Source organism: Schistosoma haematobium, chromosome 2, assembly GCF_000699445.3.
Source record: "Schistosoma haematobium chromosome 2, whole genome shotgun sequence".
In the NCBI taxonomy this organism is placed as follows: Eukaryota; Metazoa; Platyhelminthes; class Trematoda; order Strigeidida; family Schistosomatidae; genus Schistosoma; species Schistosoma haematobium.
Window position 1 is genome coordinate 18,467,915 of NC_067197.1, and position 27,879 is coordinate 18,495,793.

The window sequence follows — 27,879 nt, forward strand, 5'->3', positions numbered from 1 at the left end:
CTGAACAACTCGGGAGCTTCTGACATGTAGGATAAAATGTAAGGGACAAAGTACAGAGCCTTCCGTGGAAGAAAAAATTTCTAACCGACGGATCAATATCTGCGAAATCGAACTCACCCAACGCGAACTTTATCTTATACTGGCCTGATTACGTTAGTGTACTGTACCTCTAAACAGTGGAGTTCCCCAAGGTACAATCCTCGGTCCTCTTCTCTTATTACTTTATGTAAATGAATTGCCAACTATAGCGAAATCATCCGTTCTACTCTTCGCCCATGACATAAAGATTCGGGGACCCATACACAGTATGTCAAATAGAGTAGTATTACAGGATGATCTTAGCTCATTGGTGGCATGGATGGACAGGTGGTCACCAGAAGTAGAATCCAACAAGAGTGTGGTGATGCAATTAAATAACTATGATAAATCGTATCACTATACAATATGTGGACACGTGCTACTAAAACAGAATATAAAGATTCAGGAGTCATATTAAAGCAGTGATTTCAAAACCACTACTCAATGTAAGGTTGCTGCTGCGAAAATCTACAAGGTATTATGGTCTATTCGTTGGTCTTTCCAGTATTTAGATGACGACATTTTTAAATTATTATACCCGACTTTCATGCAACCACATTTAGAATACGGGATTCAAGCAGCGAGTCCCTGTTTCAAGTATGGAGCAGGTATGCTGGAAAGAGTCCAACGACGATGGACTAAGATGGTTAAAGGTCTATCTGGCCTATCCTATGAAGACAGACTGAAACACTTTAACTTATTCCCGCTATCTTACCGTAGAATATGGGGTGATCTAATATTGGCTTATCATATACTAAACGATGACCTTGGTATTAACATGTCTTTTACTTTCGTCTAGGACTGATAATTTGAGAGGACATTTGAAGAAAGTTCAAAAGCCGAGATCAAGTCGTTTAAGTCTGGAGTTTCGTTTCTCGCACCGAGTAATGAATTACTGAAATGCCCTACCGGAACACGTAATATCAGCACCTTCTGTTGATATATTCAAAACGAGATTAGACCTCCACATTATTACAAACTGCAAGTAATAATATAGGTTGATAGACTTCCTAGCCTTATTACTGATGAGCGAAGTCTGACATTCCTCGCTATACACAATCGTCACGTAATGTCGCGTCATTATTTCTGGTAACGTGCCCCATCGTGGCAGTCAGAGGTAGTTGCAACAACACTTTAAAGATAGATTAAAGCCTATTGACCGAGTAGTATATTTAGTACAAAGATGAAGGCTGCAGTAACCATGCCTACTTGGCTGAGGCATGTATTTTCAACAATGTACCTGCATCAGCACTTTAACCACTATTTTACATGGATCTCTCGATGCTCACTGCTCTGTTGTTTAACGCAGAAACAGTTCAGCTCGATGGATGGTTGGTGTTGAGGATTAAGTATTATTCTAGAATCACGACAATCCCATATGAGATATTAATTTTTTGTCTCATCTCTTGAGACAACTTGTAGGCAAGACAAGGTTTTCCATAAAAATGAATATGTTGGCACACACATCGACCCAAGCAAATGAAGAATTATAAATGTATACGCCAATTTATCTATTTGTGCCACGACGATTTCAGATTGTTATGTAATGATTATGCCAAGATATGGATAGCGATAAAATGTAGGGGTGATAGCGTAGAGCTTCAAAATGACTTGGAGAAATTATCTGAATGGTCTTAAACTTGACAGTTGCCGATAAATACCTCCAAGTGCATTGTGATGCATATTGGTAACTGAGGTGCGGGTACATACATGATGAATAACATTGAGCTACCTGTTGTCCACACACACAATCACTTAGGATTCATCGTTAGCCAAGCATTAAAACTACTGCATACTTCCATGCAATAGCCGCCAAAGGTTTTAGAACCCTATGTTATTCCTTTTCTAGTATGCTTCTGTGAGTCTCTAGTCTTCTCTTGAAAGAGTCAATTGAAGATGCGGACACCACTGCTTTAGGCAGTAGGCTCCAAGTATTAATAACTCGGTGTGAAAACCTGTATTTTGTTCATTCTTGGATTTTCTACTCGCCTGCTATGTCCTCTGAGGTGTCCCGATCTAGTGCGAAAAAAGAGAGAGAATAAGTTAGGTCCGAAATCATTTCCTAGTATTCTGTACATCAGAATTACATCTCCCTTAGTCTGCGATAGGAAAGAGTAAAAAGGTCCAGTTTTTCAAGCCGCTCTTTGTATGATAAACCCCGGAGTTCTGGAATTGCACGGGTAGCTGCCCTCTGTACTTTTTCTAGTATGTCCGAGTCACCTTTTAAACAGGGGCTTGCAGCCTGAACGCAGTTCTCTAGCTTAGTTCTCACTAAGGATGTGTGTACTGTGGTGAACGTGGTGGTATATGCACTCACTGTTTTTGTCTTTCAAATCAGAGAATTTACTAGGACAAATTACTTGTCGGTTGACTATGTACTTTCAATCAACTTATCAACGAGTGAAATTCATTACCTCAACACTAGTTTGAAGATCAATCTATTCACACTTTCAAAAGAAATTTGGATCAAATTAGAGCTCTCAAATAATGATCTAGACCACCATGACTAACAGAGACCGCTCAACTTCCTGTCTCTTCCGAACTGAATCTGAAACTGAAACCAATATCTGCAGTGTTTTTCAACTAGTGGAAATCAGTTTGCTCTTCATAATTGCCAGTGGAGACTTCAGATTTGCGTAGAACCTAAGCGATGGGTTGTGACAGGATGGCATAAAAATGACGAATCGTTTTCTCAGACAGTACCTTGTTCTCTTGTTGACAAAATGAAATATCTCAACCCATTTCAAGTTAAGCGTATCAACAGTAATGATTTCACTTATGTCTTTCTTCACGTAACGGCCTCCAAAAAGACCAACATTTTGTCTGAAGGTCAAAGGTACCGAGCGTGTAGTGAGTTGTGAAGTTGTAGTGATCGTAATTTGGTTTTAATTTTTTTTGCAGTGGGTTGACAATTATATTGTCAATAAAAAGCATCGTAGACTGTTTTTCTGTTCAAATATTGGTTGATCTTAGATTTTGCCAGAAACGTTTCTTATGGGACTAAATTTAATTATGTATCCGGATACAAACTAATAATTTCACGGAGCTGCAGTAAAGCAGTCTTGAAAAAATTTTTCACGGCACCATACTGCGTATTTTCCTCCACAGTGTTGTCACAAATGGGACGAATTACAACTTAGGCATAAGTACATACTCAGGTAGTCCTGAAAAAAATGTTGACAAGCATAACAGCCTCCAGTCACTCATGTAGAACACTAAATATGTCATATATCAGTTCAGGTCGCAACACCACTTTACCACTTAATTTTTTAAAGACAAATCCCATAGTAATAGTAACTATCGGTAGTAGTAGAGGTTAGGTATAAGTATTATTACATGACAATCCTGAAAATCATGTACGCCTATGCAAAAACTCAATATCATGCTGTCACTAAGGTCTGTATTATTAATTATAGTTAGATTTTAAGTGGGAGCAAGCTATTCAGATTTTATGGAAGTTAAGAACCAAATTGCAGGTCAGATTGTGCATTCGTAACTTACTCTTATTTTTGAAAGTGGATATATACTTTTATCTGTTATCCTATGGGATTACAAGAAGTGTCCTTACATGTGTATGGAGCTAGTGACATATTTGTAGATTAATATGGCTTCTGTGTACCGGTAACTGTAGAGCTCTTCTGATTTTTGTAAAAATCGTGAACATTTGAACTTTTAAAAGTGTTGGGAATTATCTCGCGCGTATTGATTTGACATCTTACTCTGTAAGTCAATTATAAATTAACGACTGTAAATTGCCGACTTCCTCATAGCGAATTGTTTCTTTCATGTTTGGATACTATGATTTTAAGACCTTAAGATTTAGGACCTATTATTATTTTAGTGCATTGTACATATAGGTAGGGAAGATTTAATATGTAATTCAATTTCCAGTGTTTCCATTTCTTTAAATTCCATCCGACCTGTACATTTCTCATAAGTGAGAGTACAACATTTCCATTTAAATTGTAATGTTGTTCACACGCTTTGTTTCTCGACTATCATTCACAATGCACTACCTCTCACTTCACTCTGATCTCAACCACATCTACTACTTGACTAGCCACAACTAATCCCGTTGCCACGCTTTTGCAGTTTGGCGTCTCGATTTTTTTCTCTCTCTCTCTCTCTCTCTCTATATATATATATATATATATATATATATATATATATATATATATATATATATATATATATATAGTGTTATATTTGAAAATGACACTTTGTGATCATAAATTTGTGTATTTTTGAGCTTTTTCAACACATTTTTTGAACATGCAAGTAACTCCTAGTCATAACTATTCATAATTCGTTTATATATTGACTGTTGGTGTATTTATGTTTTTATCACTTTTTAACGAGGGTCTGCCGCCGGATAGACTCGCTGATGCCGAAAGAGAATTCGGGCATAGTTATCCGACTAGGCGCCAACTTAGCATACCAGAGGCCTCTCCGTTACATATGGTGGTTAAGGAAGATCGTCACTGGGGTATATGCATTGATTAAAAACCCAAATATACCGGGTCAGTGATCGGTGTCCCATGTAGGTGGTTTCATTCAACTGTATTAGAAATATACAGTTTCCGTCTGGGCTACGAGAGAGATTTTCAGTTGGTAGCAGTCTCATTACTAAACAACTTGCTTTTGGGTGGTCACCGTCCGGCTGATATAATAAATTGCAAAAAGGCAGGTAAACTTGCCAAATAATACTCATTGAAACTTAGTTCCGGAATCAATAGTCAGTGTAAAAGGGACGTCGAGAATAAAAATCAAGCAGTCTGAAAAATGAAGAAAACAGTTTATACATAGGCGTTGGTAATAGAACACACAATAGCACATTTAATGGGATGATCAATGGTTGTAAATGTGTGTATAGAGGTTTTAATGTTGGTGGCGGTCATACGATGTTAATGTACACAAGCTGAAGCAGTCTGTCAGACTCTGAGGAATCATTTAACGAGGTTACCACATACAGACAAATCTTTTCTCCCAAAAATATATAAATCAATCACAATACAATTTTGTTTTCTTAATAGTTTAGTGTTCTTTGGTTAGCATTTTGCTTGTGAATTTCCAATTATTTTAAGTTTGTTTTAAACTACCTAGCTAGTTAAATTGGACGCTGCTAAATATGAGACAACGAAATATAGTCGATTTGCCATACTCTGCAAACATTTATTTATGGTCAACAATAATACATTTGTAGTGTCGTAATGAGTAGAAAAATGAGTTTCTGACTTTCTGCGGCTTAACATAATCTGCGTCTTCAGAGAATAAATAAATGACCGAAATTAATTGACGTGATTGCAAAGAAAAAACGTAAAACACTTGGTGTAATTAAAAAGCAATCCATCCGGTGTTCAGTTTATTTGAAATTATCGAGTCACATTTCGCTAGTGACAGTTAAGAAGTAATAATATGTCATAAAAGTATCACTAAACACTAAATGATAGCCAGTAGAAGTGTATTTGTTGGTATCTACTGGTGAAGCCTACATTTATCTAAAAAATATTTTCCAAGAGCGAATCTCGCACTTATGTGTTACACTTTACTGTATACTCTTATGGTGTTAATGAGTTGCAGTTTTACTTGTGTAACAATTGATAATGCATTTTTTAATTTCCATTTTTCAGAGGCGTATATTTACAACTTTTATCAGATGAATTATGACTATCTCAACTCACCACAAAAGAAAGGAAGATTCAACATCGCGTAAGTTCCTTTTTTGTCAATTCGCTCTTCACGTTACTACTTATTACGTTGGAAGTCATTGTTGGCTTAGCATTTTATAATCGAGATATTTCTTGATAGTCTTTTTTTAATTGAGAAAAAATAGGTGAACATCGTTCCTAACTGATATTAACTGCTTGTTTGGAACATATGCTGAGGAATTGTGACAAGGAAGGAAACAAAGATAACAGATGAATATTTATTATGCATCGAAAATAAGCTAAAATCCATGCCCGAATACATTGGGTTTTTTAAATATGTTTTACATGTACTGATCAATAATCGAATTTGAATTAATTAGACTGGGTGGTAATATACATTATTTGTCAATAAGTTAGTATTTTACAATTTCATAAAACTAACTAATCAACAATTATAACTAATTTACCATGTTAAATGGTCATTATTCCTTAAAACCTAATAATTTGTATATTTTTTTTACTGTCCTCGTGTTTTGATTTTCACTACATTAACTAAAACATCAGCCTTTAACCTGTCTTTTTCTGTAGTAATGATATGCGATTTTCAGAGTTCTAGTAAGAAACCGTGACCAGCGGAATTCAACCGTCTTGAGTGTGCGGCAGTCACCGAAAACAATTGAAGATGCTCGCGCAATATCGTAAATTTATTGAATTTAATTATCTAAACCAACAGTCAAAAGGTTAAGCTCCCGTCGCGAGACTCGAAGGTCCTGGGTTCGACCTCATATGGTGGGGTCGTGGATGCACACTATTGAGGGTTTCGACACTAAGGTGAGACAACTATCCAGTGTTTCCTGGTTTTCATTAGTTGTCTAACTTGATTTAGATCGTGATTTCAATAACATGACAATCTCCACGAACCCTCATACTGGTAATTTCTGAAGACGGACTACGATAAATGTGCAGGAATGAGCTATATGCGATCTATCGGGATCAGAAATGATCTAATTATTAAGTTAACTGTGTAGCTGCTGATGTTATTTTCTTCATACAAATACGTATAAGATTTATAAATTGATACGCAAAAGGATGATAGTCAACTACCAACATCCAATGAATTCAACCAATTGGAGCCAATATAAATTATTATGGGTCGAATAATCAAATCATCATAAAATTATTCAGGGATAGCTTTGATCACTATGTGATATCAACTAAAGAACTAATGAAAACCTGGAAGGAGGACTTAGGACTGTTGTTTCGTCCTGGTTCGTAACTCTTTAACAGTCAGCATCCACGGTTCCACTCTCAATCTAACCCAGACCTTTCGCATACCTTTTCAACACAGTTGAGACTTGATAAGCAGGATTTCAGAACAGGACGAAAAGGTTCATTCCACCATTTCTAATGTAACTGTAAATCGTATAAATTATTCGTGATTAACTGTTTTCACAAATTTGTACTTTGGTTGTGTAACCATTAAAAACTTCTTGCATTCATTTGAAGTGCGATCATGTGGAAATCCTTTGTAACACTGACGTTCGAAGTTCTGCGAACAATTTAACTTAGATAAGAATAAAGCTGTAATTCTTACGTCTATGTATTGAGAGTCATTTCACTGAGGAAAAAAGTGGTCTTAATGTCTCATAAATGTGTTAGGATTTACATTTCAAAATATGTCAGCTTGAATTTATCGTCATGATTATTTAGATATTCTTTTTCAAGGCTGTTTTCTCATCTGATTTTACATCAAATGTCACTACGTTTTCATTCCCAATGTTAATATGATGCATATATCTTTTATAATGTTTTGCATCGGTTTATATCCTTCGTTTATAGTAGATTTTAATGGGATCACATTTTCGCGAAATTTATCATTAAAAAAGTGAAACAAGCAAGTTTTTTCATGCCTGACGGCTAATAACACTAATCAGCTCAAAATTAGGTGGACTCGGGTTCGAACCTGCAAATCGATGGTTAACAGTTAAGTACCTTTTAGCCACTAAAACACCGCTCATTATTTTCAACAATAAAAATCATTTTGCTCATAGATCATGCTTAATTATTCATGATTATGTTAGAATTCGATTTTTTATTTTAGCATGGTATCAGATTTTTGTTACCCGAATGTTGGCGGTGTAGAAAGTCATATTTTTGCTTTATCTCAATGCCTTATTCGACGTGGTCATCGAGTTATTATAATCACTCACTCTTATGGTTCTGAAGGTGATCAACGTCAAGGTGTAAGATATTTGCCACGTGGACTTAAAGTATGTGGTTGTAATTTGGTTTTGTTTAATTAAAAATTTTGTTTTAGGTTTATTATATTCCAATTCAACCGTTTTATAAACAGTCAATTTTCATCACAGTTCTGGGCACATTACCAATAATTCGTGAAATAGTAATACGTGAACAGATTGATATTGTACATGGACATTCAGTATGTTTATAGCAAATTGAAAATATTTTGTTAAGTTTTATCATGTTAGCTAATCTTTTAAATAGGCTGACCTCTTGTTTTTAATATCTGTCGGGTGTTGGACAAACACGTTTATGGACAGCAACATATGAAGCATATGTATTCTAGCCTTTTATAGATATATTCGTAGTTATAATATAAATATGAAGCAAAGATGGGTAGTAGCTAGCAGTGAAATCCAGGATGTGCGTATCGTTCTATTTGAGACAGGTCAGCTGGATGTATCTACATCTCTGAGACTCGAACCCATTACCGTTCGCTTCACACGCCATCGCGTTATCCACTTAGCTACTGAGTCCTGATAGCTAATTGCCTGTGCAATGGGTGAAGTTTAACTTGTTATTGTTTACTTGAATCTTCCCATTGCTGTTTAGGACTGCAATCCAGGACACGCGTTTCGTTTTTGCTTATAATGCTTGTGAATTTGGCAATATGCACAGTATACACACATGCCAATAAGAGATTGGTAAATTACAGTCCTAAACATCAATGAGAAGATTCATCTAAACAATGCCAAGTGAATTTAAATATCTAATAGTTAAAATCATTCTGTATTAAGGGATTAACTATGTAAATGTGTCACAGATGATAAGATGGTCATATTCTTTTATTACAGAATATTTACATTGCTTTATTCTATATTGAATAGTTGTCCGTAGTCGTCAGATAATCACAACAAAAGAGGCTTAGAGTTAAGGAATAGTTGTAAATGGGTGAGTGATTAGGGCATATCCATTGTGTTTTATTATACAAAGCTAATGCATTAGCAATGTCTTCCGTAATACCCACAGCGTTTGACCTCTTTTCTAGCTTATCACAAGATTGTTGTCTTATGTGTTGGTTCTCAAGGGTTAAACGACAAGAGTAAAGGTAACATCGTGCAGATTCATGCGATTTGTTTTATCAATCTATGTAAATTATATACCCTCAGTACGATTGGTCGTTTTTTCAGCCTTGTTCATAATCTGGGTAGCCCACTTTGCGTACTTGTTGGACTGACCACATAGTCTGTTGGATGTCGAGATGCTCTATAGAAGCCTAGATGTTTGGAATTATCATATAAAATATAGTCTTACAACCTGTTTATCATTTAAAGTCACTGTCCCCTGAAGTAACAAAGACCTATTGATTATTTATTTAACACTCTTGACGTAATCATAATATCCAAGTCAGCGATACCAAGTCGCAACCTAATTATACTTTTTGATGTGTAACAACCCTAGCAAACTGTAATCTAAAAGCTTTGACTTAAGGTGTAACAACGTCTTATGGGATTGTACGTCCCAATTACACAGTATATGCATCTTCTTCCATCGGTTGACGAAACATTTACAAAACACGAAGTTTGCAACCTCATCTTAGAATGCATATATGTGGTTAAAATGTGTAATACCTTTATTAATTTTCTTCCTCGTTATAGATATTTTCTCCTTTAGCCTGTGAAGCTGCAATTCACGCACAGAGCCTTGGCTGTCGAACTGTTCATACAGAGCACTCACTTTTCGGTTTTTCAGATTTGTCAGCAATAATTATGAATAAAGTAATGGAAGGTGTATTTACAGCTGTAGACCAAGTGATCTGTGTTTCACATACTACCAAAGAAAATGTAGTTCTTCGAGCTAAATATGATGCTGATCGAGTTTTTGTAATTCCTAATGCAGTGGATGCCTCTGCGTTTATTCCTGACCCGTCTTGTCGTGATCCTAATTACAGTTAGTAATTTGTTTAGATACTTTGATGAAGTTTACTTTTTTACATTTGAATGCTACTTGAGTCCTCCTACTTTTAAAGTTCAAGTTTCACAACCATAGCAAACTTTTGCTCATTATATCCATTCTTTGTTTGTAAACACATATCTCGATTACGCCAAAGGTTGACACAAATTAGAAAAAGTTATCGAGCTCTCTGGATCCATGCTAAGATTTTGTCAGGCATCAAACCACCTGTTATAACCCAAAGCCGCCAATCAGAAGCAGAGAATTGTCGATCGGATCAAGGACGCGTAAAACACGTGCGAGCAGCCTAGAGTCCTGATTGGCCCTGCTTCCTGCCTAGCCCAGCCACTTAAGTCCAGAACACAAGTCTCAGCCTCTGCGATATACATCATTATATTTCAAACATACTGAGTTCATATACCAATCGAACAGATCACAAAGTACCAATAAAATATGAAATAACATTTGTACAAGAATTAGCCAGATGTGGCTGTGAATGAGGGAGGTAGTAATTAATATACTGGGTATAACTCAAAAATGGTAAAACGTATAATAATAGTTTATGGGTCAAAATAAAGCTTATAATAAAAGGAATATGAATATGCATAGTTTAGTTACTTAATAATTATACAATTGAAATATACGTTTAGTATTGGTCCATCAATAGATCGCAAAAGTTACTATTCATTATTCTTGTTGTGACATAACACCACCAAAGCTGATGAGAAAAGTCAAGTGGTCAACAAAATCAACTAATTCACTCCGTATGATTAATCTAGAGGGATAACTCAGACCATACCTAAAACATTATTTCGAATTTAGAAACTCAGACGAACCATAATTGGACTTTGTCAAAGGAACCATAAGACTGCACTTTTTCGGCATGCTTATACAGAACTATGTCATCTGCACATTGTGAGTCGATAAATGAACCGCATGGTTAGAGACCAATCACTATAAATTTAGGAGAAAGCACCATCTCTAAAAGAGTGTATGTGACAAAGATAAAGATGGTGGAAGTGGATGGTAAACCCTGAATGAAAAATGGACTGAAATAATTTGTTATCACGGTTTTCCTACCAATAATAGTTCCTTCAGAAGTCTTTGTGATGAAGTTTATTCAAATCCAAAGTATGCACTTAATGTAATCTTTTTTTCTAATTGACTTTTTTTCCAGTTACTATTGTTGTGGTTTCTCGCTTAGTTTACCGAAAAGGTCTTGATTTATTGGTTGCCATCATCCCGTCATTATGTTCTCTGTTTCCGGAATTAAGATTTCTTATAGGTAGGTATGTTACTTGCTTTTTAAACGCTTTTCATAATATCCTTCTTATTCATTCGACTTAGAAAATTTAAACTGATTTATGGTAAATAAGAATATATAATGATTTAGGATTTTTCTGATCAAAACAGCTCGCTCATATTTAATATTAGGAAATCTTTTCCGATGTAGCCATTAATATTTCCCGAATTCCTACTGATTCCTAAATGTGATCAATGGTGATGAAACTGAAACTAAATATTGGGAATAATCTGTTTGTTCAAGACCATTATATATTAGGGGAATGATTGTTAAAGTCAGTAGCTGTACCGAAATTATAGTACCAGGTGCGTCTAACGAGATTTTTTTAATCTTGTGCCGACCATCTGAAAAATAAAGTTTAACTTCTGTAAAATATTATTTCGTGTGGACAAACATACCTCTTGTACATCTCTATCTTTGAGGTCCTATGCAAATTTGAATAATGTGTAATCAGGTTTTGTAACTGTCATTATTTGTTGTTCCAAACCATCACTAGGGTCAGGTAGCGTTGCCCGACTTCTCCGTCCCTCGCTAACACTACCATTTATGATATTTTAGGAACAGTGCCGAAGGTGGTACGTGTTAATAATACGGACATATTTTATGTAGAAAGACCTCAATATCTGTAATGTGGTATTTTTATTTTTCGATTACATACACGCTACCTAAATTATATTTAGGTAGTTTAAATCAGTGTTCATAATTATATAGCTTTTCATTAATATATTTCAATGGTCGTGTGCAAGGTGGTCAAGGGAACTAGTTTACTTTGTTACTTAGTAACAAACCTTTGATGTTTTTTGTTATATTTCTCTCTTACGGTTATAAGCCAGCTATTCATATTGCTAGTATTCTCGGACACCAATTCACTCGACAAGTCCCCAAATCAGAACACGGTTAGACAGGAAAGAGATTGTATTCCAAATAACAAGGTTGGATGGAAGTAAGAAGCACAATAAGAAAAACGTTAGTATATTTATAGTTTTTACATGAGAAGATTTCTAGAGTATTCTCCTAGTATCGACTAGTGCTGATTGGCTAAGAATTAGCTAATCAGCATGTACCAAAGTAATCGTGCATTGAGCATGCTTTAATCAAGTCTATGTCCCGCTAACAGTTTTTGCACCAATGGTATTGTGACAGAAGAGATTGGTTTTTGGATAGCTAAAGTTGCATATGTCTGTCCCAACTATTTTCATTAATTTCATGACAAGCTTGATCAGCAGTCAGATTTTTGAAGCATCTGATTTGGCTTACAACCTCAAGACATTTTTCAACCAGACTGATGGCATTCTGTGGATCCCTGTGCTTTGAAATCTCTGTCGCTGCATCATTACTCGCCTTTCTAAGATTACCATTCGAATAATATTGGCATCTGCTGACTAATTTTTTTAAGATGGCGATTATCCTTTCTTATAAATAAACTTATCCAACAACTCCAAATCGTTTGATTTTGACACATTCTGCATACTGTCTCAGGTGTTGCTATTTGCTAACATTGGGACTTTATGACACTAGCATAGAAACAGTCAGTTTATGTTATGGAGCCATGAAATGAGGAATAGTTGCATTGGGTGTGTATTTTTTGATGCAAAATAATTCTGTACATCCACCCTTAGTGATCATGTGATTGAACAGCTTCAAACATTACTGTATATGACCCAAAATTGTAGTCTTTAGTCTCCTAATATCTTTTACATTGACATCAAAACTTACTGTTTTACCCGCTTGATGGATATCCACTTTTTTAATGATTATTAAACCTGAATTTCACATAGTGTATCTAACCAGGCAAACCGATATTTTAAGTCTCATTCTTTTGCGCTAAGATCCTCATACTTACGGTCCGATATATATCCATGTGTTGAGCAAATGATGTTTATGAGAATGAAGCCAGTCTCTTTACTTTTCTTGTTCAGAAGATCCAATCCTTAATAAATGGTAAAATCACAAATTTATGTATGTAGTTATTGGCCTTGTTTAAAACAGTACATGGATTAGCATAGGTGTGAAATTATTTTGATGGATTCATATTCTCTGAACAGGGAAGTTTAATCATGAAGCTCTCTTTGTATTTTGATAACATTGTTAGCACAGAATTCAAATAGAAATGAGCTCTTTGAATTTCTGTCCATATTAAAGCGTCTAGTACTATGTTATGCCTACGTAGGTTATTCTAGCTTTTGCAAAGACCATATAATTTATTCTTCTCGAGACATTATCCACACATTATCTGACCTTTTCAATTATTTGCTTATAACTCTGATTGCTTTTATGTAGGTGTGTGTATCGCCTACTTTATTCATCATATCTTTAGCTTATTTTCCTGACTATAAATATTGAGTCGCGCTTTGTTGAATCGTACCTACTCCGTTTCACTTCGTTTTCCAGCTTCTCGTTTTGATATGTCTTAGCAAACAAGTGGATGAGATAAATTCATCTCACTCAATTCGTATTCGGCTTGTTATTACTGCCATCGCTGAAACGGGGTTAGCCCAGGTGTAATATACGGAATTCATTGGAAGATTTATATTCATTCGTTCGTTTAAATCGGAGTCAGATCTTGGGTCACAACAATATTTGTTTAATAGTTAACACTTGAATTTGATCGGTTCTTGTTGACACTGATCATATCATTCTACTGAAGTTTATCCCGATAGCATTGTGTCGAAAGACAATAAGAGCGTACCGATTAAACCACCCAACTCAGACAACGCATATGTGTGCCACATTATACGTTAATCTATTTACATTCTATGATTTTAGGTGGTGATGGACCTAAAAGACTTGAACTAGAAGAGATACGCGAACAGTATCAATTACATTCACGTGTAAAATTGTTAGGAGGTTTACAACCTCATGAAGTTCGGCCTGTGAGTTGTTACATAGCAACGTTTATTTTTCGTGGTTTGTGTTCTTGTGGTTCAATACATTTAATTATGTAAGTTTTATATTCTAGAGAGACAGAGACCTATATAGTTAAAAACGAATATTTTGTATTCGTACATCAAGAATGATCTTACTAAGCAATTCTATTAAATGTTTGTCCCAGTTGAATATATTATTCACTTTTATTAACTAGCGCGAATCAGAAAATAAGACTGTTGACCCGTTGTTGTTACTTTGATAACGGGAAAAAAGAAGAGAGGATTTCGCGATTGTGAAACCATTTAAACGTTTTGTTTATTAGTACACATTTCGCAAGCAAGCAAAATCCAAACTTTGTGTGTTACCTTTATGATACCATATGCTCCGATTTGTGTTCGAAATTTAACCATTCCAATCCAGCCTATTGTAGTAAGAGCCACTGTAATTCCCAATGATTTTAACATTTCCGAAGACATTAGAATGATAAATGTTGACTAGAACACTTGATGAATCGAAGGTATCTTGTTTTCTAAAATATTGTAACTGTAGACATTTTTGGCTTGTAAATTGATATTGTTTGTTTGCTTAAGTGAGCTTCAATACTGTATCTCTGTTATTACTAGCAGCCCAGTTCAATATTTAACAGTATCACAACAATCTAAAACTAAAGCTAATGAAAACTGGAAATCTTTTATGATCACGTAGTTAGTTCATTTCTAAGATAAACCTCAGACTTTGTAACATTTTGCCGTCTAACCACTTATTGAAGTTAGTCAGTACTTTTAACCGGCGGTTATCTATGTTGCATTGTAGTTTGTCTTCCTTATTTACTTACGTCAGTCTGACTTGTTTTAAATGTGACTACTTCCAGAAACGTCAGCTAAATAATCTTACTTCCTGTTTTCCCCATCTTGAATAAGTTCGACTCATATAAATCACAACTTAGCTAAATATGGTTGATATTCAGCTTTTTATTTTATTTCTTCCATACCCTTCAATTCTTGTGTATCGTGTACAGCCCTAATAGAATTTAGAAGGGATAGTCATGACAATGACAAAATCATCTAGGTACCTTCAGCCTGTTCGAACTTCTGGGTCACCTCAAATGTGGATTTATTTCCATAAATTTTCCTGTTTCAAATTTGTTTTTACTTGTAATCACATTTGATAACCGAGATTGCATAAGGATTAGAGTGATATATATATATATATATATATATATATATATATATATATATATATATTTATATATATATATATGCTTCGGTTTGGGCACCCGGGCAGTAGTATCCCGGCCCTCACACATATCAAATGAGATTTATGTGGCGCATATGTATTTGGTGCCTCCTTGTACCAATATATATGTGTTGAAATAAATAAAACAAAATATACGTATTTGCGCAAAGAAAATACTAAACTCATTACAGTACTGTCTTAACTTTGAACTTCTTTCTTGGATTTTTCTCGTTTTTCAGCTTTTAATACAAGGTGATATCTTTCTAAATACTTCTCTTACTGAAGCGTTTTGTATAGCAATTCTTGAAGCAGTTTCATGTGGGTAAGTAGTCTAAAACTATGTTCACTGTCGAGGAGGAATTAAAATAATTGTAACTTTATTACTTACAACCGTTTTGATTGAAGGTATCATTTCCAAGGTTTGACTTGATAATTTCGAATAAATTGAGCATTGGGTTGATTGTTATAAATAAAATAATATATTTGTAATATCCCAATGAGTAGAAAATCAGATTTTCTGACGTTTCGTGACTTAGTGTAAGCCACTTCTTCAGAGAACAAATAACCAAATTAAAATTAGTCCAAGTTTAAATAGTACAACGGAACAATGCAAGAATAATATTGGATCAATCAAAAACAGGTCTGAACAAGTTGATGTCATGTCATTTCTGTCAAGGTGATTCATAAGTGATATGTATGTAAATTTGTGTGTGTATGTATGTGTGCATTGTTTAAGAATGAAAACTTGTGTGACCTTTATGGTAAGAAAGGATAGAGTTTAAATTTGTAATATGATAGTGTGAAATTGTAAATACGATCAGACTGAATGGTTAGGATAGATGGTCCAAGTAGGATGTATGGTAAGGCCTTCTTTTCTATTGAGAGAAGTAGGATTAAGCATTATATGGAACGCCTCAGCTACCTTCCTTTCTGTTATGACCTTGATGTCTGGCTTTTCTATCACGCGACTTATCGACCAGTCAGAATACGACTTATACAATTTTTTGTTTTAATATGCTTCTAATAATCTTCATAGGAAAATTATTAAATTGTAAGATGCTAATTATATTCATTTGTTCTTTTTGTTTGTCTTCCTCTGATGTGATGATCTTGTTAGCTCTTCTAAAAAGATTTAAGGCTAGCGAGATCTTAGCACTGAAAGGATGTGCTGAATGAAAGTCAATATAACGATTTGAGTGCGTCGGTTTTCGGTAAATGGATAGGTTTAGACTTCCATTTGGTGAATTCACCAATGAAAATGTACATGGCGAGCTACCATTCTTGGATTGCTTAGTAAAAAGAAATCCATCACATCAGAGGAAGACAAACAAAAAGAACAAATGAATATAATTAGCATCTTACAATTTAATAATTTTCCTATGAAGATTATTAGAAGCATATTAAAACAAAACAGTTTATTACGTTATAATAATGATTCGAATGAAATGCCATGGATTGGTACTGCAGTTCTACCATACCGTCATGGCACAACAGAAGAAATCCAAAGAATCTTAAAACATCACAGAATTAAAGTATATTACAAAACAACGAACACACTACGTAATACTTTAGTTCGCCTGAAAGAAAAAATCCCTTTCATGTCCACACAGAACTGCGTCTACAAATTAGGTTGTAGCGATTGTGATGCCGCGAAATCTTGACTAGAGCCAAAGAACATATTAGGTACAGAAAGAAACTTCCTAACAATCCTGTAGAATTGAACCAACTTCAAATTAAATCGGCAATAGCAGTTCATGCCATTTTCAACAACCACCAAATCGATCTTAAAAATATCAAAATATTGCAAAAAGGCTTTTCCAACTACAAAGAAAGTGTTATAACCCAGTGAAGATTAAATTACAGGTAACTCCCAAGGACTATTAATGGACTAATATTCTATAAATATTCTTACTGTAAAACTATTGAATAATTAGATTATGTATATTTATATTCCTCTTATTATAAGCTTTATTTTGACCTATATTTTATTATTGTACGATTTACGATTCTTAAGCTATGCTCAGTCTATTAATTACTGTCCCCCTCGTTCACAGCCATTTTTTGGCTTATTTGTGTACACATGTTATTTTCTATTTTATGGTACGTTCTGGTCTGTCTGATTGATATATAAACCGAGTATGTCTGAAATAACCGATTCGATCTGATTCGATTCGATTCATATTACAGAAGCTGGTATTGTGTTCTGGACTCAAGTGGAAGGGCTAGGAAGGCATAGGACCAATCAGGACGCTAGACTGCTCATACCGGTTGAACGTCATTGGCTGGCATAGTGCGAAAATTGTATAAGTCGTATTCTGACTGGTCGATAAGTCGCGTGATAGAAAAGCCAGACATCAAGGTCATAACAGAAAGGAAGGTAGCTGAGGCGTTCCATATAATGCTTAATCCTACTTCTCTCAATAGAAAAGAAGGCCTTACCATACATCCTACTTGGACCATCTATCCTAACCATTCAGTTTGATCGTATTTACAATTTCACACTATCATATTACAAATTTAAACTATCCTTTCCTACCATAAAGGTCACACAAGTTTTCATTCTTAAACCATGCACACATACATACACACACAAATTTACATACATATCACTTATGAATCACCTTGACAGAAATGACATGACATCAACTTGTTCAGACCTGTTTTTGATTGATCCAATATTATTCTTGCATTGTTCCGTTGTACTATTTAAACTTGGACTAATTTTAATTTGGTTATTTGTTCTCTGAAGAAGTGGCTTACACTAAGTCACGAAACGTCAGAAAATCTGATTTTCTACTCATTGGGCTATTATAAATATATTATTTTTATTTACGTTTTGATTGTAGTTATTATGACAAAAATTTGGAATCCGCTCAACGTTAAGACAATGAATAACTATCCATGGTCTATATTTCGCTTTTTGGAAGCCTTTGGCTCATAGATAATTATTATACGCATAAGTGGTTGTAATTTAAAGTTTTTCTCACATATTTTTGTGAAACGGAATCTTTGTGATAGATTTAAAGTTAACGTTTCACTCATGAGGCCACAGATTCTAATATGCGTCACTCAATTTGATGGAAGGATCGAATGGAGAGTACCTTTATCGATTATGCTATAATTGTGGCTTAAACTCAAGTGTAGGTACCTTGAACTAATGGCTAGTTTGTATTCGGTATGTAATTTAATTATATAGCAGTTTTGTACGATATTTTAAATGACGTCATTCATATAATCAGGAAGTTTGTTTTCAAATACCTGTGTTTTCGTAGCGTATATCTGAATCGGACATTCTTAAGAATGTTGTGTCTTATGACTGCAGATTATGAGCGAAGCGTATATTATCGATCGGATCAATGGCACGTAAAACACGCAAGGACGACCTAAATTCATGATTGGCCCTGCTTCGCTGTCTAGCCCAGCCAGTTGAGTCCAGAACACAAGTCTCAGCTTCTGAGTTATGAATCATTATATTTCAGACATACTCTGTTTATATACCAATCAAGCAGACCACATCGTACCATAAAATAGAAAACAAAATTTGTACAATATTTAACAAGTGAAATAAATACTGACCAATAGGGAGTGTCCATTTCATGTCCAAGGACATCATTAGACTTAACATGATAATTATTGGTATATTTTTCCGAATATCCTAACAAAGAAAAACTCGATAACCCTTAATACTACATATAATTGTTAATAAGGAACTATCCTCATTGGATATTACCTTTGTAATCATGGATATATTTTCTCTATAATTAAACAGTCTTCATTGTTCTACCAAAGCAGCACACACAGGCCTTCCCATAGCTATCACTCCACCTACGATTGAAGAAATCCGCTTGACCAACAGACAAATTAAGAGTGGGAAAGCAACAGGACCTGATGACATATTAGCTGAAGGACTGTAGTCAGACATAGAGGCAATTGCAAACATGCTTCACGCTCTATTCAGGAATATTTGAGAGGAAGAACAAGTGCCAACGATGAACCGGAAAGAAGGATATTTCATCAAGATACCATAAAAGATATCTAAACAAATGTGAGAGCTACAGAGGCATCACACTACTATCGGTAGCAGGAAAAGTTTTCAATAGAGTGTTGCTGAGCCGGATGAAAGACTCAATAGACGCACAGCTTACAGATTAACAGACTGGATTCTCTAATGATCGGTGGAACACAGGCCAGATCGCCAAACTATGGATCATTGATGAACAATCAATTGAATGGAACTCGTCACTATACATCAAATTCCTTGACTATGAGAAAGCGATTGACAGTGTGGATAGGAGAACTTTACGGAATCTCCTTCGACACTGTTGTATCTAAGAAGATCATCAACATCATACGGAATTCATACTGCGGAATACAGTGGGAAGTCGTGCATGGAGGACAGATGACAGACCCATTTCAAGTGAGGACTGGAGTCAGACGAGACTGATTACTCTCTTCTTTTCTGTTCCCTCTGGTGGTTGACTGGGTCATAAAGACTTCCACACCTGAGGGGGATCACAGAATACGATGGACAACTTGGATGTAACTAGATGATTTTGACTTGACAGGTGACCTGGCCCTTCTATCGCATACACACGAACAAATGCAGGTGAAGGCAACTAGTGTAGCAGCAGTCTCTGGATCACTAGGCCTAAGCATAGACAAGGGAAGAAGCAACATCCTCAGATACAACACAGAGAGCCTTAGCCAAATCACACTTGATGGAGAGACTGTGGAAGAGGTGTACACTTTCAAGTATTTGGGCAGCATCATTGATGAACAAGGCGGATGTGATGCAGGTGTGAATGTAAGGATTATCAGAGGAAGGATGGCATCCCTACAGTTGAAGAACATATGGAACTCAAGACAACTGTCAACCAATATCAAATTCAGAATCTTCAACACGGACGTCAGAACAGTTTTAGTGTACGGAGCTGAAACTTGGAGATCAACTACAACTATCATCAAAATGGTGTGGGTCCTTGTGAACAATTGTGCATGCAAAATACTCCATATTCGATGACTGAATATCATCAGCAACGGTCTGCTGTGGAAGAGAACAGACAAGCTTCCAGTGAGGAGGAGATTACGAGAAGACGCTGTATCACTGCTTCCCCCAACTGGTATAGGTTTATTCACTTATCAATGTCATATTGGTAAATATCTATTTCGATTTAATTTATTTTAAAATTTGGACTTTTCATATAACTTAGAACTCAAATGTGTACGATTGATTAATTGTAGATTTTCTTGTAAGATATGCCATAATTTATTCAGCTAATCTGTGTGTTCAGTAATTGTATTGAAAATTTTTCTTCAGCTTAATGGTTATCAGTACAGCTGTTGGGGGACTTCCGGAAGTTTTACCCGAGCATTTTATTAGACTTGCACCAGCAAACGCTTCAGAATTAGCAACTATTGTTGCAGATTCTATTATTCAAGTTCGGCGGCAACGCAAGGATTCGAAACTTACAACTCATGAACAAGAAGCTATGGATAATTTAACCTCAGACAAGGTAATTTTTATGCATGTATGAAAACTAATTGTTTTCCTTATAAATAAAACGGGTTTTTTGTCCATTAAACATGTTCGATATTCATCATATATCAACTAAAACCTGTTTGAGATTTTTAACCTTCATTGGGAGACGACTTTATATATACTTGAAAGTAACTGATTTCTTCTGGGCATATGATTTAAGTGAACGCGCTGACTAGTTTTACAACTATCAGTCACTAAACTATAGGTTACATCCTATTTCCCATCTACCTCATAGTTATCATACAAAAGTTGTATTTTAGTTCTTCCTGAACACTTACAACTGTATATTCACCATTTTATTATCCATAGTTAATGTTTCTGATTGTTAATTTGTCTTTTTTGAATATTTCTGTTAATCATGTTAAAAGAGAACTGTTTAATCTACGAGTGAAAAGATAACCACCCTTGATACAAAATATTTCATGTATTCATTCGCTTTTTAAAATTCATACTATGGCTTGTTTTATCCGACGAACCTAACTAAAATTTTAAAATGAAATCGGTGAGGAAAATTAGTGGTAAACAGGGAAGTTTTTAAAAAAAGTTGTTCAATACTGTAAATAAAATAATCTCGGCTCCTTTAAAGTACTTAAAAAGTTCTTTATTGGTCCTAAGTATACTAAAACGAAAAATCCTGAAGCTGGGATTCGGTGAACCGGAATAATCTTTGTTGCCGAAATATCACATCAAAACTTGGCTCTTCAGGGTTCTGTTGTGTATACATACATATACATTATACAATAACAGCTTAGTGTTACTTGCAAGGTTTCCTATTTCCCTTTTAAAATTATCTGGATTCACTAACTCAGTGGAAAATAGACTGGCATGTAAGACGAAAAATACTGGGTTCAAGTTTCATTTTGGAATTCATTACTGGAACTCAGGTACTACATTCAACCGCAAGACTCAAGTGAGATAAATGCTCATTCTAGATTCCATTGCTAGCTCTTAATCAACATCAATAAAAACTAAGTGCTATATTCGTATACATAAACATCAGTCCTTTTTAAAAATGTTATTTACCTACTCATTTTACAAAAGGTGAACATATGTACATCACCTCCGAATCCTCTTTGTCGATTTTCATTGGTCGCCGATCCATCTACACACTTTGATGGTACGGAATGTAATTGTAATTCACTTAATGATCATTGTTGGCATATGCATAAATGGATTCGTAGTATGTATTGTTGGCCTCTAGTTGCTAAACGTACGGAAAAAGTCTATTCTGCTGCTATGTCTAAACCACCTGTTTCACTACACGACAGAATCTCAAGGTAAGAATATAAACTGAATTTCCAAGTGTTTCTGTGATATAACTTAATTGATTGTAATCTTCAGCCTTCAGAACAAAAGTAAATATAGCTCTCAATAGAGGGATTTTCATCCGTGAGATATTTTTAATCTAGATCTCATTATCAGACTACATTTTCCAACATACATTTATTAATAACTTCGTTTCATCTGGCGTGAATAATATGAATAAGGATGTTTAATTAGTAGCATGGATAGTATGTCCAAAAGAAAGTAATATAGTTTTCTTCTGTTTCTCAGTAGATTGTAGTTTGTTTTGACAATCATTTTATTGTACCGTAGTTTCTCAACTAATTAGTGTTATAAAGCCTGAAAATTAATCACTGTATAGAAATTAAATAGTTCAAGTAAACTTTGATTTCTTTCACTCAAATGACCACAGATGCCTTAGAAATATTGCTGGCGTCTGCTGGGATCACCGGGTAAGTAATAGTGAGGTTAGACTCAGGGTATTAGGGAATGATGGTAAATCAATTGATGAGGTTATGAATCTTCATCGACTGAGATGGTTGGGCCACGTGTTACGTATGCCTGAACACCGATTACCACGACGTGCAATGCTATACGGTATTGGAAATGGTTGGAAGAAAGTTAGGGGCGGCCAAACCAAAACGTGGCATCAGTGCTTGAAGTCACTAACTTCTAGTCTGAGCCATGTTGGTAGATGCAGACTACTTGGTTGGGGTCCGCGTGACTTTCGTAACCGATGGTTGGAGACTCTTGGTGAAATGGCTCAGAATCGATCCCAATGGCGTCGGTGTATACACTCCCTGTCTTCCCTCAAACTAAGAGATTAAAATCGCTTCATATCTTTCTTTCTACGAACCAATTCTTTCTTCTTGTACTATATCTCTATATGCAATCTTTCTCTTATATATTGCTACCTTTGACCTAACCACTGCTATGAATCCGGTGTTCATCTTTTTGTGCTGATGCGGTATGGCAACCTGGACCGATGCACATATGTGCCTGGTCCTACGTTGTAGCTGACTGACTGACTGACTCAAATGACGTTAATCTTCAGAAGGTAAATGGACGACTATTAAAAGATATGACTAAAGATATCAGATTGTTGTATCTGTACCAACTTGGTCACATGTGTTACTATTTCGTTCTGGAGCATTCAGTTATTCCTGTGCGAAGAATTAAAAAAAAAACAGTTTTATCATACAAACACACTGACTTAAATTCTATTTATAAATCAGCAATGGAAAGAGGATTTAGCCAGTCCACCTGTTAAAAAGTACAAATAAGCACATTTCAAGATAATAAAAATGTATTCCTTGTACAAAAAGTGGATCGTAGGAATTATGGTTCTGTCTAGGTATCAAAAAGCCTTTTACTCATTCGTCTATAGTTTCTATCTTAAATGTTTTAATTTACACGTTTCACTTCATATAACTAAAGCTAATGTTTGTAAATATCAACTGTTCTTCCGTAAATAATTTGATTCTTGTGTATGATAACTTGGAATTATCTGATATTCTAATTTTATTAAATTAGCTCATTACAAAATCCATAACTTCGACATGTACTGTCATTTTGAAATAGATCACTAAGATAGTCATAAAAATTGGTAATTCGTGCAAAAGAATAACCATAATGATTCTTCCATAACCTGCATTTTCACCTTCGATTACTCTATAACTTAGGTGTGACGGCGACATATTTTTTATGCGTTTGGAAAACATGGTCCTTCCAAGTTGAGGATGTTAGGGGACTATGTGTTCGATCGTCTGTCTCCGGTGGCAACACCATGTGAGTAATGTTGGAGTTCACAAATGTGTGTTCAAACCTAATGATGATGATTCACTTATTATCACCACTTCAAAACACTGACTTCAGTGGCTTAGACATGTCTCACGAATGTTACACAAGCAACCTGTCCTTCTTGCGTTATTTACCAACGCTAGAACTAGGTGCGAAAATCGATGACACGGCGACTCAGAGGTTTAAGAAGTTATATTGTTCAGACTAGAAGCTAATAATGATCGTACTGTAGTTTCTTTTTCGCTCTTCATAAAATTAAAATGATCTTAATTGAGATCATGAACCTATCAGTTTTTCCACCATTCAGAACCTGAAGGCATTAGGCGGCTGTTTCTTTCTAGTATGGTGTTCCTCTGCACTGCACACCCACGACTCAGCACGCGGTACTCGAACCCAAAACACTGGGCCTCGCGTGCGAACGCTTAAAGTCTAAACAACTAAGCCGGCATCCAACGGTGTTAATGTTTAACTTCAACCAATCCACGACATCGCGTGACCATTCTCCATTGTTTTAGTGGGTAACTGCCTCACACCTGACATGGCTGAACTCCACTGGTCACGGCTTCTCCACAACCCTATACTGATAAAATGATTTTCCTTGACTGAAAAAAGTTTTTGTTAGTTATATTTTTATTTGGATTAAATTTCTTATTAAATACTATTGTTGTTTATTCACTTGATTATACTACCCTTTTCCCCATTATTTCTTCAGAGTATATTCACTTCACTCGTTTGGCACATAGTGTTTTCGGTGGCATATTGTATTAGAATCCATTACTTGTCTAAATTTTTTAGGTTTAAGCAGTTTTCACAGACATTATCTCAATTATTTTTCAGGATTTACCAAACTTTGAACTAATTTTGGTACTATGTTATCTAAATTGTTGGAATCAAATGTAAGATGCTTTACATTTGTGCATTTATGTGTTTACCATTTGTTATGTTCTGGTTTACTTCCTTTTAATTCAGATTGTACCAACTTGGTCCACTTACTGGGAAAATAACATGTTTTTCCGCTATTTTACACTGGCTTCTTCTTCAATTTATATCATGGCTTAGACCTGAACAGGTTTGTTAGTATACTTTGACAAACTGAGATGTAGTTATTTTTCTTTACTTTATTTGGGGAATTTTATCAGTTAATTCACTTCCTTTTGAGGAAATGTGAGAATGAATGATAGTTTTATCACTGTTTTTTTTGAAAATTATTCATGCTAAAGCTTCTAAATGATCCAATAAAATTAAAATAACTAAGTTTAGATAAGTCAGAACTGGTTCCAGAAAATTTGTTAGCTGTACGAATGCACCAAATGAAATCCAATCTGTAATTATTGTGTAATAATTTACAGTGTATTAAGCAACATTATCTATGAATAATTATTTTTTGTTGTATACATTTTTTTCACCTCTTGATCAATAAAAGACTGCATTGAAAGGCGTAGTGCCCGTAGCTGAGTGACGTAATTTTATTTGACGGTTATTTACTTGTAGCCGGACTCACTAAGGTAGGGTGGTGATTTTGGTAATTCGAATAATTCATTCAACAAAAGCTGAATACTGCCTTAGGAATGAACTTGGGTTTTACTACTTGGACAACTGATGACTTTGCACTTAAAAGTACACTGAATTACATTAATGAAAGTCGTGTAAACACTACATAACATGCAGACATTAGAGAAAAATGAATCTTTCATTTAAGGTAATTCATAACTCTATAATATTCACTGAGTAAGCTCTTTTCCTTTTATCCCTGTCTTTCTAAATACACTGATAGTAACTTAGTTATTAAATGAGCACTTCGACTCACGGACACAGTTGAATACTGTCATAATGTTAGATAGAATACTAGCCAGGTCCCAGTCTCACTTCGAAATAAATTTTCAAAATAAGGTTAATTTAGATATTATGATAGTGTTGCAGAAATCCTTCAATATTTACAGATAGTATCTGTAGAGTAGACTATGGAGAAATGATTTATCTGAGAGCTGAAAAGCTTCTTCATGTTTATATCTTATATTCAAAAGTTCAAACGGTTTCTTCAAAATAGTTTTATTGTTATTTCAGTAGATTTCAAAATGAGGTAAACAGTGGTCTACTTAAGATAATGTGCTAAATATCACTAGTCAACTACTACTCTAACGATCACCACTGGATCAGCACTCGAGTAAGAAATAAGACCATGGTACATACGTGAATGTATTGAAATTAGATTAGCCCGATTAGGTGCTCATAAATCAATTGTTATTTCTTGAACTAATTTTAGTAATTCACAGATAAAATCACCTTTTTCTAAACCCATTTACCTGAAATTCAGTTCTTTACGGTAATCTATTTTATTATTCTTTAAAATTCAGATAATCGATATAATGCCATCACTTGAAACACCTATAGAAGATTTTAGTGATAGTGAATGTGAGGATTTTTCTGTTGATTCACACAAATAATATCCACGTTTATTTCACTTGTATCAAACTTATAACTTTATAATTCTCCTGTGCATAATTTTACTTTAAATGGAATTGTTTTATTTTTTACTTATTCGTTAGAACGTAATCATTATTCTTCTAAAGATTTAAACTCAAATTGTTTGTTGTTGTACTCTGGAATTTTACAATCAAAAAACGGTTTTCATTTTCTATGTAATAGCCAAGATAATATCCCTACGAAATTCGCGCTAATGGTGTTATTTTCTATTAGAATTTTGGCTTATCAGATAAGACATATAGTTCATTAAATTACATATATATATGGCATTCATAGTTTATTGTTCTTGTTGTCAAGACCTATCCACTTTTCAAGTATACATATAATTACTTTTTGTAGTCTTAAAAATTATACACGATGATGTCCAATAACTGAGTCCCTTTAGCAAAAATAGTATGATTATAAAACGGTGGAATGAGAATGTAAACCTTGCCAGTACTAGTACATGTAAAATAACCATATAAACATACAATAAACGTCCAAACTTATCTTAAGAAAGTATTAACCGATCATGAGTATAGTGCCATTTATACATGAATAACCAAATGATAGAACACATGATCTTTCTCTCACTAAATATAGTCGGTCCCGTCTTGTCATACTAACCCTCACATTCACATGCGAAGTTTCCTTAATGTTTAAAGTTGCAACATTTTCTTCCACGAAGTTCCGTATTCCTTCTCAATTCACAAATAACTCATGAAATCTGTGGACCCTGACTAACTATAGCCGATTATAATAAACCTATACTGCTGTGTGGTCCTTCTACCAGTTTTAAGTTTTAATATCCTAAATTTATTAGCATTGGAATGTTTATCCTTTCTCACTTGTAGGCTTATTCATAGATTTTACAACCCTAAACTCTTTTTCATATTCCTTGATAAGCTATTTTTCCTTACCATCTCAAAACCGCATGTCATCTGGCCGGAATCTTATAATTTATGCCATGAGTTAACTTTGTGATATACTAAATGAATATCTAACCCACAATATAGAAGCTTTAACTGTTTAATTTACTTGTAACATGGAACTAGTAGAGGCAGTGCATCCCAACAAGGTGTGCAGCGTGGTTAGGTTAAGGCAGTATTCAAACATACCACAAACATAAGATAGGCTAATATCGTAGGAGAAAGAAGGGTGGTGTTTCTGACCAGTAAACGTTTTACTTTCTTACGGCTTTTTATGGTCTACCGGTATTTCACTGGTTGATGGTATTGTTAATTTCCTATGCCAATTACCACTTTGATTTGTGTTTGCAATTTTAAATTGGTTTCACATCCCACTGAGAAATCCTATTACAAGCTGAATTGAACGGTCGCGATAAAAATGATACTGTCTTAGCTTTATGAAAGTAATGACAATAATTGCCATGAAATGAAAAGGCAACATTTCATTTGTGCATCCAGACCCAATATTTCCCTTACTACATTCAAGCGGTTTACATA

General features: G+C 34.9%; 1 protein-coding gene across 1 annotated transcript; it reads left to right on the forward strand.

Moving 5' to 3' along the window:
* Window positions 1–2,801: 2,801 nt before the first annotated feature.
* Window positions 2,802–26,707, forward strand: MS3_00010776 (uncharacterized protein; the record flags this gene model as incomplete). Its single annotated transcript, XM_051219178.1, has 12 exons — window positions 2,802–2,928; window positions 5,709–5,787; window positions 7,828–7,996; window positions 8,044–8,166; window positions 9,626–9,917; window positions 11,098–11,205; window positions 13,990–14,096; window positions 15,567–15,649; window positions 20,645–20,840; window positions 21,908–22,143; window positions 24,920–25,019; window positions 26,305–26,707. 12 exons carry the CDS (start codon window positions 2,802–2,804, stop codon window positions 26,392–26,394), a joined length of 1,710 nt encoding a protein of 569 aa, XP_051067702.1. The 3' UTR covers window positions 26,395–26,707.
* Between the last annotated feature and the right edge of the window lie 1,172 nt (window positions 26,708–27,879).